This window comes from Gambusia affinis, linkage group LG02, assembly GCF_019740435.1.
Source record: "Gambusia affinis linkage group LG02, SWU_Gaff_1.0, whole genome shotgun sequence".
Classification (NCBI taxonomy): domain Eukaryota; kingdom Metazoa; phylum Chordata; class Actinopteri; order Cyprinodontiformes; family Poeciliidae; genus Gambusia; species Gambusia affinis.
Genome location: NC_057869.1, coordinates 2,031,472 through 2,051,323, shown reverse-complemented (window position 1 = coordinate 2,051,323; position 19,852 = coordinate 2,031,472). Strand labels below are relative to the sequence as shown.

The 19,852-nt window shown below is 38.1% G+C and overlaps 1 protein-coding gene and 1 long non-coding RNA gene across 11 annotated transcripts in view; one reads left to right on the top strand and one right to left on the bottom strand.

Annotated features, from left to right (window-relative positions):
• The window catches only part of LOC122824458, a 65,523-nt gene that overhangs the window by 24,133 nt on the left and 21,538 nt on the right, over positions 1-19,852 (bottom strand). For 5 of the 10 annotated variants that reach the window (XM_044105198.1, XM_044105205.1, XM_044105210.1 and 2 more), the window contains exons 1-3: positions 14,211-14,424; positions 6,581-6,662; positions 6,381-6,486 (exon numbers count right to left, since the gene is read on the bottom strand). In XM_044105198.1, the coding sequence (XP_043961133.1) occupies positions 6,381-6,486; positions 6,581-6,662; positions 14,211-14,424 (402 nt within the window). Of the gene's footprint in view, positions 1-6,380; positions 6,487-6,580; positions 6,663-14,210; positions 14,425-14,516; positions 14,666-19,852 lie in introns of those variants that run through there. The other 5 variants (XM_044105190.1, XM_044105181.1, XM_044105222.1 and 2 more) reach the window with 2 other exon arrangements.
• Positions 6,662-14,643, top strand: LOC122824504. Its single transcript, XR_006369522.1, has 3 exons — positions 6,662-6,750; positions 14,238-14,449; positions 14,541-14,643. It is a non-coding gene; the product is annotated as an uncharacterized LOC122824504 (long non-coding RNA).

Genomic DNA, 19,852 nt, shown 5'->3' with positions numbered 1-19,852 from the left:
TTCAATTGTGACATGTAATTTAATTACCTGATGGCTGTGATCTTTTTCAGAATCAAAGCTCTTTATTTTATTTTTGGTTCTGAGCTAACTTTAACGAGGCTGGCTAGCTTCAGTTAAATTGATATTTAGAAGATTAATATTTAAATAACGCGCCTCAAAATAATAATTTCATGTCATTGTTCAGATTGTTTTGAGCTGGTTAATCTGCTTTTAAAAGTTTATAAAATGTAAACTTACTTGATAATAGAGTAAATAATGAGGCTTTCTGTCCGGCAGTGACATCACTTCCTGTGTGAATGAGGTATCGCCAAAAACATCAATAAATAGAGTTTCCTGTTTAATCAAGTAACAAATTATGTTTTTAACAACTTTCATTAACAATTAGCATCATTAGCGCAGTTTGTCTCTCTGCTAACCGCTAAACTTGGTTCCAACAGGCTGTGAGTTGTTTTAAATCCTTTAATTTTAAATGTCACATTTTCATAATATATAAGCAGAAAATTAGAATTAACTGAGAAAAATGCTTACATCAATTTTATGGAATAAAATGTGGAATAATATGTTTTATTTAATGATAAAATAAATTGAATAATTGAATAAATTGAATTTTCCTTAATATTCTAATTTATTCTTTATTTGTTCCTTGCAAAAATATTCACAGCCCTTTAAATTTTCCACTTTTTCTTACTGGTCACATGAATAACAAATTAAACTTTTTAAATTCACATTGCAAGAAAGAAAAAAAGAGTTTCTGAAAAGTTGGTGAAAATGACCTTCAAAAGACTTGGAGTGAAAATGTGATTAACCACAGATTCATTATTATCGTTTAAACTGGAAAGGTTTTTGCTGGTAGCTTAAATTTCCACCAAAATTATCAAAATAGCACCGATTTTGGAACGTGTTGGTTTGCACTTATTGGCAGCAATTAAAAGAAAAAAGTTCTCTAACTTTAAAAAAAAAAGGAGATAAATCTGCTGGTTATTGTTGTAGTTTGCAGGATTCATCCTTGTTGGTTGTTTTCTATCTGCAACCATTGAGGCTTTTTCTGATTAGAAATTAATTAAAAACGTTGAAAAATCAAAGGAAAATCAGAGCCAGGAGGAAATCAGGAGCAGGTCAGGAGTTTTCACAGCATCAGCATTAATAATGAAATATTTCATCATTTGGTTTGTCTTACATTTCTGCCACAGAGAGGAATGTTGGGGTGTGGAAATTTAGAGAAGTGACACCAAGCTGTGCAGGTAAAACTAATTTATCATTAAAAAATAAATCATTTCACGGCGAGAGAAAGAACAATCTGAGGTTTAATTTTGGTGGCAAATCTGTGATACGACTTCCTGCCTGGACTAAAGGCAGCATGGAGCAGAAACAGGATTGTTGTGTTGATTGTTTCTGGACAGAGATGAGTTTTTGCAGATGCTAACGGCCTCCTGGAGGGCGAATCACTGCACCTCTGATTCTCCCAGGACAAAAGACGAGTTGAGCAGAGAGACGATCATCCCACAGGAAAGGCAAGATGGCCCAGATTACGGCTGACACAGAACATTTTTACCCACACCGACAGACTGCTGCTGCTGCTGCAGAGTAAAGCTCGTCTATTTATACCCCAAACCTTCATTCTGAGAACAAACAGAAGGAGAACCTGGAGATGATGAGCCATTACTGAGTTTATGCAACATTTATAGACTTTAAAAGCTCAACAAATTATGATAAATGGAGAATTTCTGTTTGAACATAAACGTTTGTTTTAGCATAGCATCTGTTTAATCATGTCTCAATTTTAATGTAAATGTCAGTTCTACCAGACAGCACAGCTTCCAGTTTAGCATAAATTCTGTTTTGTAATTAATTCCGCTTAAATACAAAACAGTAAAATTATTGTTTTAGCTTTAGCTAAGCATAGACATTTTCGCTTTCTCATAAATTCCATTTTAGCATAAATCTCCCTCTGACTTTGGACTTTTTATTAGTATTTAAGACTAAATTTCTGGTTTAGTTTAAATTCCAAGTTAGCGTAGCTTCTTGTTACAAACCCCTGCTTGTACGGAAGGACGTTTGAGTCCAGAATGACCCGAGCGTTGGTCTTGGACCCTAAAAAACACCACCTCCCATTCATCTGACTCACATATTAAGAAAATAAATAGTTTCATTATTAAAACCATCATCTGCCTGAATTTTGTCGCTCAGAAACCAAGCGGCTCCCCGCGGTGTTTTCGTCAGAGCAGCACTCAGCGCCTCTCTGAAGCTCCAGCGGAAATCAGCGTTCTCGTGTCCATTTCCTGCCGGCACTCAGAGCCTCTCCACCTATCGGCTTCGCAGCTTCCTGAGCTCTTCGGCAGCGCCGAAGCACCCATCAGTCTGCGGGAGGCCGCCTGCTGAGCGGCGGCTCTGATGTGAAGTATGGAGATGCTGTGAGTGCACTTCCTGCCATAATGCGCTGGTGATAAGTGAGCAGGAAAGCAGAAGCTCTGATATGAGATTATCTTCTCTGGGTGAAGCGCTGAAGTTTAAAGCGGTTTGGGAACATTTTGTTGCAAAGCACCATCACATCAAGTTGTTGGACTATTTTTAAGCTGCTGCATTGAAAACTTTTACTTATATTTTATGTTAAACAGGCTTCAGCTTCTCTAACTAGATCTGCAGAATCATTTCTGGATCCGACATGTAAGAAATTAGAAATTTAATTTGGTGATTAATGGTGGCAGCTTTGGTTTGTTTTTTAGTTGAGGCAAAGTTTGATTAGACCAGGACTGAAGCTATCAGTTACTTTAAAAATCGATTAATTGGATAAAGAAAATTAATCCGATTGGTCATTTGCAGTTGTTAGGATGTGTATCCATGGCAACACATTGATTGTTTTTGCAGCTGGGAGCAGCTGATTAGCATCTGAAAAGCTGGAATAAACCCCAGAGGAGTTGAAAAGGAGGCAGAGCAGAGCAGCACCAAAGAGCACAGAGACTAAAAGAGGAGCGGCAAAAGCAAAGGAGGTGATTAGCAGAGCACTCAGAAAAACAAGACAAACATAATCATGTTTCCAGAAGAACAGCATCTGCCTGACTCTGTTATGTCTAGCAGAAAGTTTGGTGGAGGGATAACTATGGTGCGACACATCTGAAGGCTGCAGGAGGCCTGGATTGCCCAGTCCTGGTCTGTAAACCTGTTTCAAGTTACATCTGGATTTTTTGCGCTGTAGAACAATCCGTTAACAAAACGTTGTTTATTTTGCAATTATTAACAAGTGATTGCTGTGATAGGTTAGCTATTAGCTAAGCAAACACGGTGGGGGTTTTTCTTAAAACTTTTTTCCTGACCTTGTTATCTGGTTGTCATAGTCCTGACAATTAGTAGCAAACTTTTTCTTTTAAATATTATGCTTATGTTTAAGATTTAGATCGTTATGTTGACAACTTGACAGCTAATGCTAATGCTAGTCATCGTTGGCGAGCAGAAATATGGGGGCAGGATATTGAACGCTGCAACACGTCTACAAACTCAAACTGGGATGAATTAGAGATTAGCTTGTGAGCCTGGTCTTCTCATCCAACATCAGTGTCTGACCTCAGAAATGGTCTCCTTAACGACGACCATAAAAACTCATAAATACACGACTGAACACTGAACAATTTAAAACATCTCAGAAACGTAGAGCAACTGAGTGCAGACCGAGATCTTATCAACTTCATCCGAACTCTTTCCAGAACCACGAGAACTTCCCTGCAGCACAACGTCCTTCAGGACCAAAACACTGAGTGGTTGAAATGCAGCTCAGGTTCACCTTTACAAATAAAATCTGTTGTTGCCACACAAAGAATTTATTATCTTTGTCTCTCTGGATTTCGCAGCGCTGCAAATATTTTTCATTCCTGGAACAATCAGGCGTCGTAAGGAGAAAATAACCCCAGAATCAATATCTGCTCATTGGATTCAACGAATGCATCCCACTGGCAGGCAGGAATGAAAAGGGATTTCATCTGAACTAATAGATTTACGTCTCCAAACTTGGTGTACACGCCTGCTGCCGCTCTGGGCTCATTTCATTAAAAGCTATCGTGTCGAGGTGAGAATCCTGGGCTACATGTGTAGCTCTGCTTCCATTTGTGTCAGACGTTAGCAGAGAACGCGCCGGCAGCCGCCGCCATCGCTCACATTTGTGATTATGTTGAGTGAATAAAATAGGGATATGATGTGAGCTATCAGCCAGCGAATCAATCACTTCTCCTGTCCCTACGTGCTTCTGAGTTTCATTATGAAACATCAGCGAGTCATTTTCCAGCTGAGTGCTGTGAGGCAGCTTCTAATTCCCTAAACTCCAACTGAGTCAATATTGCATCTGAAGTGCGGCTGAACATATGCTCGGCTGCCGGAGACAAGAGTTTAGCTGCAACTCTTTGTCATCATTTCCAAGCCTCTATCTATTTATCTCAACATGCATCATTAGTCCAAACAGGAAGTTATTGCTGCCTCGACATCTGTTCAGCTAAAGCTGAATGTGGAATGAATTCAGACGAGATTTCTGGGAAGAACAGCCACAGTTTTTAGTTAGAAAGAGTAAAAATAACAGCGATAATTTGGGTTAGTTAGTCTGTCATAAGAGAAGATATGGTTCAGTTTTCACCAAGTTATTCATTTTTTAATGTCAGTTTCAGACTAAATGTTTAGTTTAGCAACTAAATGTTTAGCTAACAAAGTAAATATTTACACTGAAACTAAATAATTAGTTATCAGGTCAAAACTTTAATTTGAAGCAAAATATTTAGCTAAAGCTCAAAGCTAAATATTTAGTTTCGCTGCACACTATTAATGCTAATAGGGTATTTATCTTGTTAATTAAATATTTAGGTTGAAGCTAAATGCTTAGGTTTGGAAATTGATATTTAGCTTGCTAGTTAAATATTTAGTAGAAATGCATTTATATTTGCCCAATATTTATATTTATTGGTAAATTTAATTAATAAATGTATTTAGTTGGTATTTAGTTTACCAACAAAATATTTAGTTAGCAGGCTAAATATTCAGTAGGGTTTACCTTCCATCTAAATATTTATCTGGCTGATTTAGCTAAATATTTAGTTTAGTAACTAAATATTTAGAACTTTAGATATAGGAACTGATGAGAAGCAAAATGTGAGTAAAATGTGAAAAGATGGAGGAACCAGAGGAGAATCATGCAGAAAGGAAGTTGAACGTCGAGAGGAGGAAATGACATGAGAAGCAGAAGAGCTAATCACAGGCGAGTAGCTGCAGCCGGTGGAGCAGGTAGACCAGGAAACGAAGGAAGGACAAAGATCAACCAACAGAGAAAACGTAAAGGAAAAACCCTGAAACTGACGATCAGGAAACAGAAATAAGCATCAGTTTAAGTAAACAAAGAATATTTAAACCAACACATGGGATAAACTAAAACGGAGGATCTAAACACCTGAACTGCTGCGTTCATGAATCCGTATCCAAACAGCAGGATATTAAATCTCGTTGTCTGTTTCCTCCTCCGGTTTCTGTGTGACCTGAACAGCAGGCGCTGAGTGTTTGATAAATATTTAAATTCCTCCCGGCGCTGCAGCGAGGAAACATTTACTGCGGACGGAAACTGGAGCTGCTCGGCGGTTAAAGAGACGAGAAGATCTGATCATCCTGCAGCCGCGGGCGACTGAAGTTAAGTGATCAGAAAGTGAAGTCAGGATGAGATTCTCTGGCTGAGCCGCCGGCGCCGTTACTGACCGGAAGACGTTTGGTTCTGTGTGCCAGAGGAAGCAGATCGGACGTTAAATTTAATTCAATTCAGTTTTCTAAACAATGTTGTTGCATTTTATTGGCTAAATAAGATGAATTCTTTCAGGGTTTTCGTTAAAAATTCTGGAATTAATCTAAAAATTTCTGAGTTTCTTATACCAAAATTTCAACTATTAAAACTCAGAAATTAAAAAAAAAAAATTTAAGTAAAATTTCTGTGTAAGCTCAAAATTTCAGATTTTTTTCTAGCAAATTTTCAACAATTCAAACTCAGAAATTTCCATGTTTTTTTTTTTTTTATATTTCTGAGTTTTTTAGATAAAAAAACCCGAAATCTAAAACATTGTACTGGTTGTGCTGTTTTTTCAGGAAATGGCATATTTTCAAGTTTATAAACTAAAATTAACAATTAATTCATTGCTAAGTCAGTTGACATTTATTTCAATAATTAATTAATCCAATTAATTTCACTATTACGGATTAGAAACAAACCAAAATACTATTATTGTTTTTCTTGGAAATTTGTTTGTGCCTAAAATTATCTCCATTCACGCAATCATGAAAGTAAAAACAATTAAATAAAATCCCGTCCCAGTTTTTCTCATCTGTTTTCTCTGTTTTCATGGATTTTTCATATTTATTTGCTCCACCTTCAGAAACAAGTAGGTCACATTGAGACGAACGTCTGGATCACGTTTCCTCTGGGAAAACGGCGAGGAGGAGAAGTTTCTTTGCAGCTGATTATCAACGATCTGTCTGCGGGAATCAGCAGAAAAAACTCTGAGTTTTCCTGAGGGAAAAGAAAAGCTGGAGTTTAAACATCACAGCCAAATTCCTGAGGGTCCCACACCTGAAGGCCGACGTTATCCACCAGACAGACTTCAGGAGAAGAAACAAACTTCGGCTCCAGGTAGAAACCTGGAATCGCTCAGCTGGAGAGAAAGAGAAGAAACTTCGTTTGATAACAAAGACCAGAGACGTTCCTGCTGGAGAGACACAGACAGCAGAACCGTCAACCAGGTAGAGATGAAACCATTAATCGTGATTAATCAATTATTGGAATAATTGTCAAGGGATTTAGTAAATGAATGATTGTTAACAAGAGTATGCAAAGTAAAAAAGGCAATTTTTTGAAAGAACAAAAAGCTATGACTGTATAAAAAATATTTTTAGTTTTAGTTTAACTTGGCTAACATCCTGAAAAATAAAAAAATAAAATCTTTTAAGCACCTTTTGCTTAAACTGTTGTGAAACATGGCGAGTTTCTCACATATTGATGTTGGAACAAGTTTTCACTGAAGAATGCTGAACATGAAGCAGAAACATTTTTATTTTCTGATCAAAAAATTATTTGTTTGCATCTTTTAATGTATTTTTAATAATTTATTTAAAAAATGGCTAGATGAAATATACTAATCTGTTTATCTGATTAATTGGCAGAATAATTGATAGAATAATAGATCAGTCTTGCGATCAAACGAGACTCAAAGTCTCTGCAGAGGAAGCGGCTCAGCAGTTCAAACATTTTAAATTAAAAATTAAAAAGCCATAAATCAGCAGCATGTTTGTTACTGGCATGGATAAACTTTCCCAGTTCTCCCACTGATCCGGTTGCACTGGTCCCATCATCAGCGCCTGTCTGGCCCGCTCCATGAACCCAGGATGAACCATATCAAACCATCTGGGCGTCCCACTGTTCCCAGTCCAGACAGACTGGAAACGTTTCCTCCAGAACCAGATTTTCCATCAGATTAGTTTTTATTAACGAGCCGCTAACGGCCAGCGAAGCAGGAAATGAAACCTGATTGGCTCAAACCAGAAGAACCAGTTCAGGAAAAGAACCAGTTCAGGAAAAGAACCAGTTCAGGAAAAGAACCAGTTCAGAAAAAGAACCAGTTCAGGAAAAGAACCAGTTCAGAAAAAGAACCAGTTCAGGAAAAGAACCAGTTCGGAAAATGAACCAGTTCAGAAAAAGAACCAGTTCAGAAAATGAACCAGTTCAGGAAAAGAACCAGTTCAGAAAATGAACCAGTTCAGGAAAAGAACCAGTTCGGAAAATGAACCAGTTCAGAAAAAGAACCAGTTCAGGAAAAGAACCAGTTCGGAAAATGAACCAGTTCAGAAAAAGAACCAGTTCAGAAAATGAACCAGTTCAGGAAAAGAACCAGTTCAGGAAAAGAACCAGTTCAGAAAAAGAACCAGTTCAGGAAAAGAACCAGTTCAGGAAACAGTTTCCTGACTGGTGGAGAGAATCTACATCCAACCGTACATCCATCTGTTCATCCATCCATCCGTTTCCATGGTTACACAGATTGTGCCCAGCTCCTTGTTGCCGTTAGTCTCCTGGTGACTGAATCCATTCAGAATGAATCATTTCATTAATATTTCACTGGGAGCCAAAACTTTCTCCAGTTGAGTAAAAGTTGCGTCGGTTTAATGCGGAGCTGCTTTTCATTTTTCATTTCTGACCGATAATCAGGTTTAATAATTATAATCTGAAATAATCCCTGGAGTTATTGGAGTTATTACATCATCTTGATGTTTATGTTTCCAACAGGTTTTGATTTTTCTCGTCTCCTAAACATTCCTCTGGTTTTCCAGCCAGACTGCGTGAAAAACCGTTTCCGCTCCAACTCTGGTTTCAGTCAGACCCGGTTCTGCCTCACAAACAGAACCAGAACCAACTGGGCCGCTGCGCAGAACCCCCACAGGACTCACCTACTAGCATAAATATGTGTGTGTTTGGAAGCATTAGCAATCCATTACTAAGCCTGTGATTAATGATAGCATTAATGCTGATCATATCTGTCACGGAGACAATCAGCGTTTCAGGCCCTGCGGCTTCCAGAGAGCAGAGGAAGCCGATAAGACCGCACTAGATCAGAAAGGCTCATATTCAGGCAATTAAGATGTCAGAAAGCCATCCTCACTGCGCGGACGGAGAGAAAGCAACTCCAACCAGCAGGCCAATCAAACATCCTGCTGTTGCTCAGAAATGATCAAAATGCTTCAATTTCAATATTTTACATTTCTGAGTGAAGTTTCACTTTTTATCCGTCATAGAAAATACAGAATACATTAAATATAACCCTGTGATACGTCGAGATAAAATCAATTACCTCAAAAAATAATTCATGAATATGTGGAGATAATAATAAAACTCTGAAGTTTAAAGGAAATGAAGGACTTTGAGTAGGCCTGTCTCAAAAGTCATTACATTCCTCTCCAGATCTCCTTTAAGTAAAGCAAAAGGAGCAACTAGCTTCTCCCTACGGTATGCCTGATATGTCGAAAATATAAAATAAATAAAATTTTATTTCACTGATATAGACAGAAGGGAAAAGCTCATTGAACATATGAAATTAAATTAAAAGTCTGCTGGTTTTTTTAGCTGCGTTTTAAAATAATCAGTAGAACTGGAAATGATCAATATTAATCAGGAAATACAATTCTGAGAAACAATCATTTCACTCCCAAAACAGAAATGAATGTTTTTGTTCAAGATGATTTAAGGAATTTAATTTCTTCAGATTAGGGATGCAACTAATGATAATCCAGAACAATCTGTGCTTCACATCGCAATAAAGAAATTGTTGCTAGCGGCGTTGCCAGGTCGGACAGGTTTCCACCCAATCTGGCTGGAAAAAAACAGCTTTGGATGAGTTGTTAAAATCTTTGCTGCTTTGCACATTTTAAAAATGCTTCAGGTGAAAACTCTTTCAGAATAATTGTCACTGTGGGGCAGAAAAGCACAAAACTTTTTTTAAAATGCTGTGTTATTGCACTTATTTTGTAAGTCAGTTTATTTTTAAATATCTAGAATCTGTTGATTGTGACATCATCAATAATCAGTCATGGGTTAATCAAGCCTCACTGTGCAGTAGTATTGGAAAACAGAAATTTTAGGGCAACATCAGGACTTAAAAGGACAAAAAACAACAAAAAAATGTCATTAGAGGTTTAGATTTGGGCAAATTTTGCTTCAAATTTGATTTTGGGCTGAAAACTATCAGTCAGATCTGGCAACAATGCAGGTTGCTTTTTTGAGAAAGAAGTTGCTAAACTGGCAGCAGTGCAACAGTCTGACTAACAGCTAAACCTCCTCCACTCATCACCAGACATGGCCACGCCCCCATTTCATATAGGCCCCGCCCACTTTAGGGGGCGTGGTTATTCTTTCACAGGGCGTAAGTTACATGTTAAAATTTGAAAAAGCAAAGTGTTGCCATGGTCTAGTCAAAGTTTAGACCTCCACATGATTGAAATGCTGCAGTAAATCTTTCTGAGTGAAGAAACATTAGAAAGAAGTTAATTTCAGCTCCTCTTAGTTAATTTGCCATCATTTTTATCGAATTTTCATTGGATCAATGAGGCAATAAACTGCTTTCTGCAACAGGATTACATGTTTTGATCATAATATTAAACTTTATCTGCAGTGAACAGTTGGGAGTTTAAAGCCCTGCAGCAAGAAACTGATAAATATTCATCCGTTGCCACATACTGAGAAAAGCCCTCAGCAAGCTGGACTGTGATATCAGCCCATCTAATGTTTGGAAGGATGTATCGCCCCGCGTCGAGCTGCAAACACGGCTAATGAATTTGATCGCCTGTACCAGTAACGTTGTTTGCTCCTATCAATCCCAGCTTCCCCTCCAGCGCAGATTTTTAATTACGGCGTCTGCAACTCCACCAGCAAAACGTCGGTGGAAGCAGGAGGTTCCCTCCCGCCGAGCCGCCGCTCTCCCCGACAGGAACTCACTCACATCCGTCATCTTTAAAGCAGGAATATAATACGGCTTGTTTTCATAAAGAACTTCCTCAACTTGGCTTTTCAAAGCAGATGTTGATCTTTGCTGTGAGTGGGACAAAACAGCTGGTTCTCCTTAGTCTAAATGACATTTTTCTCTTTTACTCAAAACTTTGTGTTATATCAACATGTGACATGTTCATTTTAAACTGTAAGTGAATCACATGAATAAATAAATAAATGTTTTTTATGTGTAAATATATGTTTGATAAGAAATGCCTCATTTGAAACCCTGTCATGGATTAATTACGTCTCCACATTAGAATGGCATCAAAGTGTCAGTAAAATTTTTAGCTCTTTATTTCTGGTTGGAGACTTTGTACAGCAAGTTGTAAAGTCAAATGTACATTTAAAAAACTAAAAGCAACCAAATGAAAGTTGTCTGTTTGTGCAGGAAGGGGATGTTATTCATCACAGGTCCAAAAATTAAAACATAATTTTGTGCTGAATTAAAAGAAAAGCATCAAGTTCAGCTTCTAGTTTTTTGATCTGGATCAAAGAGTTTCAAAGTGCTTGATATATTTATTCAAGTTTAATCATTTAAATAAAATCTGATTTCGGTGCAGCAAAGTCGACTTTTAACACAGAAATTTGATACATTTCTGCCAAAACTCTCAGAAGATTTCTAGGAAAATCTTGGGAATTTCTGAGTTTCAAAAGTTGTAAATTTGCTACAAAAAACTGAAAAAAAATTCAAGAAAATTTTTTTACATTTCTATTCCAAGTTAAAAATGTTCAACTTTTCAAACTCCTAAAAAAATTCTGACAAAAAGTTTCAACATTTCTGAGTTGTTTGACAGAAATGTAATTAATTTTGAAATGAATGAAACGATCTGGGATTATTTAAGCAATCAAGTCGTTTCCATTCTTTGCATTTTCCATTTCCATATCAGATCATGTATGTCAAGCATCACTGGGTTACTAAGCTTTGGATTTTTTAAAACATTTTCAAGTGAAGACGTTTTCTGGAGCCCCAAGCTCCTGTTCTAACTGTAATTGCCAGAAGTCCTTCTGTTCAGAAATGTAATTTCCTGGGCTCTCCATCCTGCTGGCTGCCGGCCCACGAAGCACTCCAGCTTTAATCACCTCCTGCTTACAACAATCTTTGTCTCTACTAACGTCCCATCCGCTGCTTCACTTTCAGAGCCCGAGTCTGCAGGCACCGGTCCAACAATTAAATCTGAAGGAGACACCTAAAGCTGACACTTTTTCAATAAAAAACCGCCGGGTTGTTTGGTGAAAGTATCTGATCTGTCATTTTAAAGCAAGAGGACTAAAACAGGCGACTCTTTCTGAAAGGCAGCAAAATCCTTCTGGTTTTTTCTCATGTTGAAGAGTGAAAATGAAAGGTTACACTAAAACTAGACATAAAATCTAAAACTATGAATCATGAGAGGAGAAAACCTGGTGGAAAACCCAGGAGGATCTGACAGAAAGCTGATGAACTGAGAGGTTTTTAGGCTGCAGAGGGGATTAGAAACAGCGTTCAGCTCAGATAAATACGTAATAAATACACCAAGAATCTTAAAGTATGAAAACCAAAAGGTGCCAAATCCTAAAATAAAGCATCATTGTAACACAAAAGGTACTCTATAATGAAAAACATCCAGGCTGCTACAGGTGATTCCAGCCAAGCTAGTCATGCTAATAGCTAATTTAAGATGCTAAAACCTGTTTAAAATGGCAAACCTGTTGTTTGTTCTGACATAACCGCCTTCTGTGGCACACAGTGTGACGTCGCCTCTGCTCCAATATAAATAATTCAGGACACCAACAATGAGTGGCGAATTGTTAGCTAATCTGCTAACAGCTAATATTAAATTCAGCTAATTTTGAAAACATTTAGCTACTTAGCTTCCACTAAATAATTTTTTCCTTAAAGCGTTAATTTACTTGTTTGTTTGGTAAACTTCAGTTGAATAAAGTTCAACATCTGTGTCGATGTTTTGTTTATGTTTTCAAGTAATCAGACGGTAATAATCATGCTCTTATTTTGAAGTGGGTGAAGACTGTTTAGGCTGCAGTTTCATTTCCTGTCTCTTCTTTTCTTCAACTTTATCAAACAAGAAACAACCAGAAACAAAATAAAACAGACAGCAGAGAACAAGATATAAACACTAATGTCAAAATGAAACTGGTGCTCAAGAGTTGTCATCTTTCAAGGGCTAGCATTAGCATTAGCTTCTGCTAGACAGTGTGCTGGTGTAGCACTTTAGCATTAGCAGAACTAATGTTTGTGATTAGGACTTTAGTGCAGCTGATGTTTTAGCTAGCAGTGCTCAGCAATGACATTTTCTACAATCCTAAATGTCAGTGATGGAGGCGCAGATGAGAAAGAGAGAAAAGAAGAGAATAGCAAGATTTCACATGCAGATTTACCAATATTATCAACTATGCTAAATTTCTAATAGGTCAGAATTTTTTAAAGGTTTTCTTCTACATCTGTAAAATGGGTTTCTTAAAAATAAATTTCTCCTTTGCTCAACAAAGCGGGCATCAAACGAGTTTTCCCTGGAAAATTTTCATTTTACAGTCAGATGTAATTTAGAGGATTTTAGTGAATTTGAAACATTTCCAGTGATGCAGAGCGAGACAGCTTAAACATTTTAGTATTGAATTTAACAGAAAGTTGTTGTTGTTAGTCGACTCGTTGCCACATGCTCAGATCCAATTTCATTTAAGGACTGCATCAAATCTGAAGTAAACTGAGCTGGTGAATACGAGCCATCTGCATTTTACTGGGAGCGTCTCACTGAAACCACAAAACAGACTTGATGTGAAACCATCAACAAGCACACACTGCAGTTAGTGGCAGCACTAATTAGTGTGCATAATTACAAAATCTGCTGCATCAAAGGCTTTGTAGAGATCAATGAATGAAGCTGTGAGGCTTTCAGGCGCCTGAAACAGTCGCGCTGCGTGAGGAGCTGGAAATCTTCCAGTTTAACAACCCAGAGAGAAGAACGGACAAAACAGGAGCCGGAAACTCCTCCCGAAAAAAAACATCTGAAATTTTGAGATTCGTCTCTTTAATATTCCAGAAAAGACAAAGAAATTCTCTGAGCTCAAAAAGTTGTAAAAAAACTTTTTAAGATTCATTTCAGAAATTATCTAGAAAAAAACAAATAAAAACTTTTCAAGAAAAATCTCAGAAATGTTGAGATGTTTCAGAAAGATTCTTGAAAATTTTTGACTTTTGAAACAAAAAAATGTCCAAAGTCAAACATTTTCAATTGTTTGAGAAAAAAATCCATGTTTTTTCTAGAAAATATGTAAAATTAATCTCAAAATGTTTGAGATTTTTCCTGCAATTCTTTTACTTTTTAAGATCAGAAAATTCCCAGTTTCTTCTAGAAAATCACTGAGATTAATCTAAAACACTTTTTGACTTTTGGAGCTCAGAAATGACATCTTAAGAATTTTTCTAAAAATATGTGAAATTAATCTCAGAATTTCAGAGATTTTTCTTGTAAATCTTGGTCTTTCGTAGCTCAGACATTTTGAAGTGTTGTGCAGAAAACTTTTGACTTTTTGGCCTCATGGAATTTATTTTTGTTTCTTTGAAAATTAATTAAATGAATCTGAAAATGTTTCAGTGTTTGGGCCTAAATGTACTTCTTTCTTTACCGATCAGTGGTCCGAACACGCCGGTGCGTTTGGGAGGAGGACCAACCTGCTGCCTGTTTTTCTCTGCATGCAGTTTGGCGAATCCATCCGAGGCAAACAAACAGCGTGAGGCGTTTTCCACGCCGCCCACCGGCGATCTGCGGCGCGCTGCCCGACGCTCGGCCCTGAAGGAAGATCAAACCCAGATGGACGCTGGCGAACCGCAGCTGAAAAACAAGAACCGGTTCTGATAATCTGAGACACGTCCAGACAACAATCATGTGGATGTTGATAACGGCTGAGAATGTGAGTGAAAAGTGTATAGAAGAGCAGATGGTAGTTTATCTCTCTTCACAAAATGGCTTCACATTACCACCAAATTTAATCTAATCTCCAGAAGTGCGACAGATCCATTTGGATGCGGCGTCAGAGGAGAGCCGGGGGCGCGATGGGTGTGTTTTATCGCTGCCAAGGAGGAAGCTGCTCCATTAATCTGCTCCTCTGGCAGCGCTGCGCCGCAGACTGGAGCCGCGATCAGACGGAGAGGAAGAGGAGGAGAGATGAAAACCTCAGACAGTCTGAGGAAACGGCGTTAACCTGGAGAAATACTGAAACATATCAGGGAAGCAGCAGAAAGGCCTGATTTCAGCCCCATAGAAAACCTGGAACGGATCCATTCAGAGTTGGAAGGTTTTCATTTGGACAAATTTCACAATTTAAAATTAAACAGAACCTGAATAAAGATGCCTGACAGAAGATGAGACTACTCTGTGCTATTGATTAGGATTTAATGAAGAAATAAAAGTTAGAAACCTGTACTGAACAGTAGAGGTTGAGTACAGGTTAGAAACACCTGGGGAAAGAGCGGAAGAACTTTTAAAAACAAACATTTTATACGCTTTTGTTCTTCTATTTGTGTCTCAACTGCCTCTTAAAAAACAAACAACAAAAACACCAGCTGTTTTCTGGGAATAATTTTATGTTTGTTAATGTTTTGAAATTTCAAGAAGAAAAATTTCCCAATTGTTGAGTCACATTCCGCCATTACCGAGCAACCCCGGCTTAGCTCAACCTGTTACCTAGCAACCCCGGCTTAGTTCAACCTGTTACCAAGCAACAAAAGCAGAACTTCAGAACGTTACCTAGCAACCCTAGCCGAGCAACCCGTTACCTAGCAACCAAAGTCAAGTTCTCAGTTCAGCTACATAAAACTGTGAATGTATGAACTTTTGAAAAAACTGAACTTATATAAAAAAAGAACAAATGGAGACTTTTTGCTTTTGAGCAAAGTTCAACTCAGAGTTGTTGCGTTCACATCTTCCCAAACAAACTGGACTGGAGTTGGATTAACGTGGAGATTTGACACGATGTTCGAGAATAAAACAGGGTCAAAGGTCATCCCAAAGTTTCTAACAGCAGCTTTTTCCAAAGGACCAAAAAGTCAAAGGATCTTTTTAATCTATACAGAAATAATTATTCCAGTTTTTTTCTTCATTTAACTGAAGAAAACTTTTGTCATTTCAGCAAAAATATCCAGTTTTGAGAAATCATTAATTCATTCCTCAAAAGAAATTTCATTTTTATTATATTTTACTTAAAACCATGAAAAGCTTTTTCTTTGTGGCTCTTTATTTTGCCCTCTGTGTTAAAAACTATTAAACATCCATACGTCCAAACGTCTTAGAGAAACTTTCCTTCTGAAGCAGATTTTGTTCTGCAGACTTCGTTTTTAAAGCCTGCCCGTCTCAGCAGCTGGCAGGGTTACCACGGTTATCACCGAGTCACGCTCTGCGTCCGTCTGTTAGGAAACTTTCCAGAACTCCCTCGCTGACCCAGAGGAACTTGGACTGGGCTGACTTTGTCCCAACCTGCTGTTCCCTGATTATGCAGTCAGACTTTGTGGAGAGTGACCGCTTTGCTGCCGAGTCATTTTCTCCCAGCTGCTTCTGTCGGCCCTGAAGGTTCGTCCTGTCCTCAGCTGTCTACCTGAACTTCACCTGAACTTCACAACAAACCTCACAGCCTCACAGTTCTGCAGAACCGAGCCGCAGGACAAGATACGCCATGTTGGAGCAAGGATTTCTGACCGAGAAAAGTCTGAATCGCACAAAAACTGTAAGAGACGATGATTAAAAATTTGCTCTGGTGCAAAATACAGCTTACAGCAATGATTGTGTGTAAAACTGATATTGTTATGCAGACTGCTGCAGGGATGAAAAGTTGTGTTGAGAATATATGGAAAGCTAAGTGTGCCACAAATCGGCAAGTGTCTGTTTAGAAAGTAACAAAAAAAACACAAAAATTGGCAAATTTTAAAAATAATTCTGCATTTACTCAAGCGACTGAACATTGCTTTTTAGGTGTGATGATGTTTAAAGCAGCGTTCAATGACCAGAATAAACGCCGTAATTTTAATTGTTCAGAAGGTACTCCTGTATTTTTATGGGATTTTCTTTGTTTTTTATGGCATCCCGAGCCACAAAGGGCCATTTTTTGCATGACTTTCTAACCATGCACTTCATAAAAGTGGGAATTTGTGGCACAAATGGCTTTCCATACAAACAAGAATTCTGAATTTAATCTCTGAATTCTGATTTATTTCCAAAATTCTGACTTCTGACAGAATTCTACAATAAAAGTTGAAATCATTAATTATTTGTAGTGGTCCTAATTTTCTTCCGTACCTTCCCTTTACTGCATAGTTTAAAACCGATGTAAACATCATAGAATAAACAGGAAATAACAAAACAATAAACAATGTGATGGCTGAGGCTGTTAGATCATTTCTGCCAGTAATCTACCTGCAGGTCATGAACAGATCCATAATCTGCTCCATCAGAACCCAGCAGAACCAGCATGATGTTCTGGTGCCACTCTCAGTATCAAGACTTTATGAACCCGTTTCTGTTTTGTCCTGCCTCTCCTCCATCATTGGATGGACCTGAGGACTTCCAGCAGTTCTCTGGTGTTTTATCTGTTTCTGCAGCTCAACTACAATCGGTTCTGGTTCTGCTGACAGAAACCCGAGCCGGGCCGGGTCTGGACCCGCGGCAGGGGAAAGGTCGATAATCTCTGCAGACATTCCCGGTAATGAGCAGATTTACTGCGCAGATCTTCCTGAGGTGCAGCAGGTAAACGGCTCATGGTGCTGTGGGCCGCCACTCAGCGAAACGTGATTCCGATCCGCTGCAGGACCGGAAACCGGAGCGGGAAACAGTTTCTGGAGGAATTCAACATAAATGTGATCGCCTCCTCTGAACATCCTGACGGCAAAGAGCAACATTTAATCATTTTCTGTTTTTCCAGCAATGTTTTAGGATCAGACACGTTCTCTTAAAGATAAAATAATCTGACTTCTTTTGCTTCTTTACTTTGTAAATATTAATGTTTTCTGATTTTATCTGTAACTTGGAAGCATCATAATAAACTCCGCTCTCCGATATATTGACTGAGTTATTAAATCACATCTTTATGTGCAGCAGCTCGCTGTCCACACGGCGGCTCACTGCAGACGCATTCATTTCATTAAATCACAACGCCCTCTACATTTATTTGCATAACCCTGGAGAAAAGCCTTTAAATTAATCCAGATTTTATTACAGCGGCAACAAAATTCAAACTGGAAACATGAGAAAAATCCACTTTTGATTTAGAGAGCATTTAATTAGACGAGGTAACAGTTTGAGAAATAATTTAACCGATTTAAACTCCAAAAACATGGAAAATATTGAAGCTGTTCTGTAATTTTAAGGTCAACTTCTCATCAGGTTTTGGAGAAACTTTGGATTATTGATCTCTGACAATTTTCCTCTCAGACGTGAATCAACCTGAAAAACGTTTCACCGTTTCCCACCTTTAACCTCAGAGAAAGCCGCTGCGCTGCAGGGCTGCAGCACGTAATGCATGATGTGAAAGTGGGATGAAAATGTTTGATTTCAGCAATTTCCACAAACAAGAATCTGAAAAGTGCGGTGTGCATTTTTATTCAGCCTTCTTGAGTCAGAACTGATTTTACCTGCAGCCCTGAACATCTACAGACTGAAACGTTCAACTCTTCTCTCAACTGGTTGGTTTTACGTCTGGATTTGACTAGGCCATTCCAACACACCAGTATGTTTTGGTTTAAGCCATTCCAGTCGTCTGTGGATGAACACCGGCAGGTTTATTTCTCCTTCTGTCTGCTTCCTGTTTTCCTCCCGCCGTGGGGAAAACAGATTTGCTCTCAGACGGTTTTGTCCATTTTCAGATTATCGCTGCCACTCCAAAAACCTTCGCAGGAGCAGGTCGAGATATCAGCAGCTGGAGGTCAAACTCATCATGGAGCTAATTTTCTTCTGAAATTACAAAACTGGAAAAGAGTTGAGCAGCAGCAGAGAGAGCAGCTTTCCACACACTTCCAGACAGGAAGCTTAAAGTCAGATAAAACCTGCTGGGAATCATTTTATTTACTCTAAATCATATTTAAAATGAACTGGAATGAAAATGAAAGTCCAACAACTGGAGCTACTGTGAAGCATAATAACATAAAAACAAATAAAATAACAGATCAATATATAAATAAATATAGCAACGCTACTACATTTAAAATAAAGGAATTATTGCTACAAGTAAAGATAAACAGACAAAAACATCTGGGAGTGAGAAAAGGTGTAAGTGAGCAGCAAACACATGAATGATGCAAACAAAACTCACAAAAACAAAACTAAAAAACACTGCTAGCAAAAAATGCTAGAAAATAGAAGAAAAAACATAAAAACAATAAAACAAATTTAAACAAAATGTTGCAACAGGAAGTAGGAGGAAGGAGGAAAATGATGCAATAAAACAACAGTAAGTACGAAATGTTTCAAAGTTATGTCACAAAACGGCAGTCCTCCAGGCCAGGAGGGGGAGTTGTTGGTCAGTCATCAGAAACCATCAGTCTGGGACGTCATGATATCCAACCCACTCCAGACTCCCCCTAGTGGTCTGGAGAACTTTCATTTTGTATTTCAAGTTGGTTTTGTTATTAGCAGCATTTTCCCTTTTTAGTGGTTGGAGCATTTTTCATTTGCACTTGTTTCAATCATTGGCAGCGTTTTTCTGTTGGATTATTTTTGTGTTTTATCCTCTGCATGTTTGCATCTGTTAGCCAAAGTTCTTTTTTTGACACTCAGACGTCTTTATGTCTGCTTTTCTTTTCATTTTCATCATAATGTTTGTTTCCTTTATTTTTAAAGTTAGCTGTATTTTTTTTCTATTTACTTATGCAATAATTTCCTATATTGTGTTTCCTAATAGCTGTCATACAGTTGAAAACTATTTTTTTTAAATATATCAATCTGTCTTTGACATCTTCTCTGAAGCTTAACAGATTTGTAATATTTATATTTAATAGAAATCCCTGTGATAATTTATCCAGTTAAATATTTAGTGTTGATTTTGGCAGGTAGAGGCCTCCGTATGGCTGGCGCATCAATCTGTTTTTGTTTTCAGTGAGCTGCATGTGAAGGACGATCCGGCATCATTAAATGTACATTAACAGGAATGTAATGGGGTTTTAATGACGGAGCCCAACCCAGACATCAGCAGGGAGTCGCGTCAATCATCTTCCTTCTCGTTTTCTTCTTCTTCTGCTGTCCACTGGGAACACAACACAAAACGCTTTCCCACTCAGAGAACAAGTTCTGCTCTCCATGTAAAAGCCTTCATCTCCAGTCAGCCATGTTT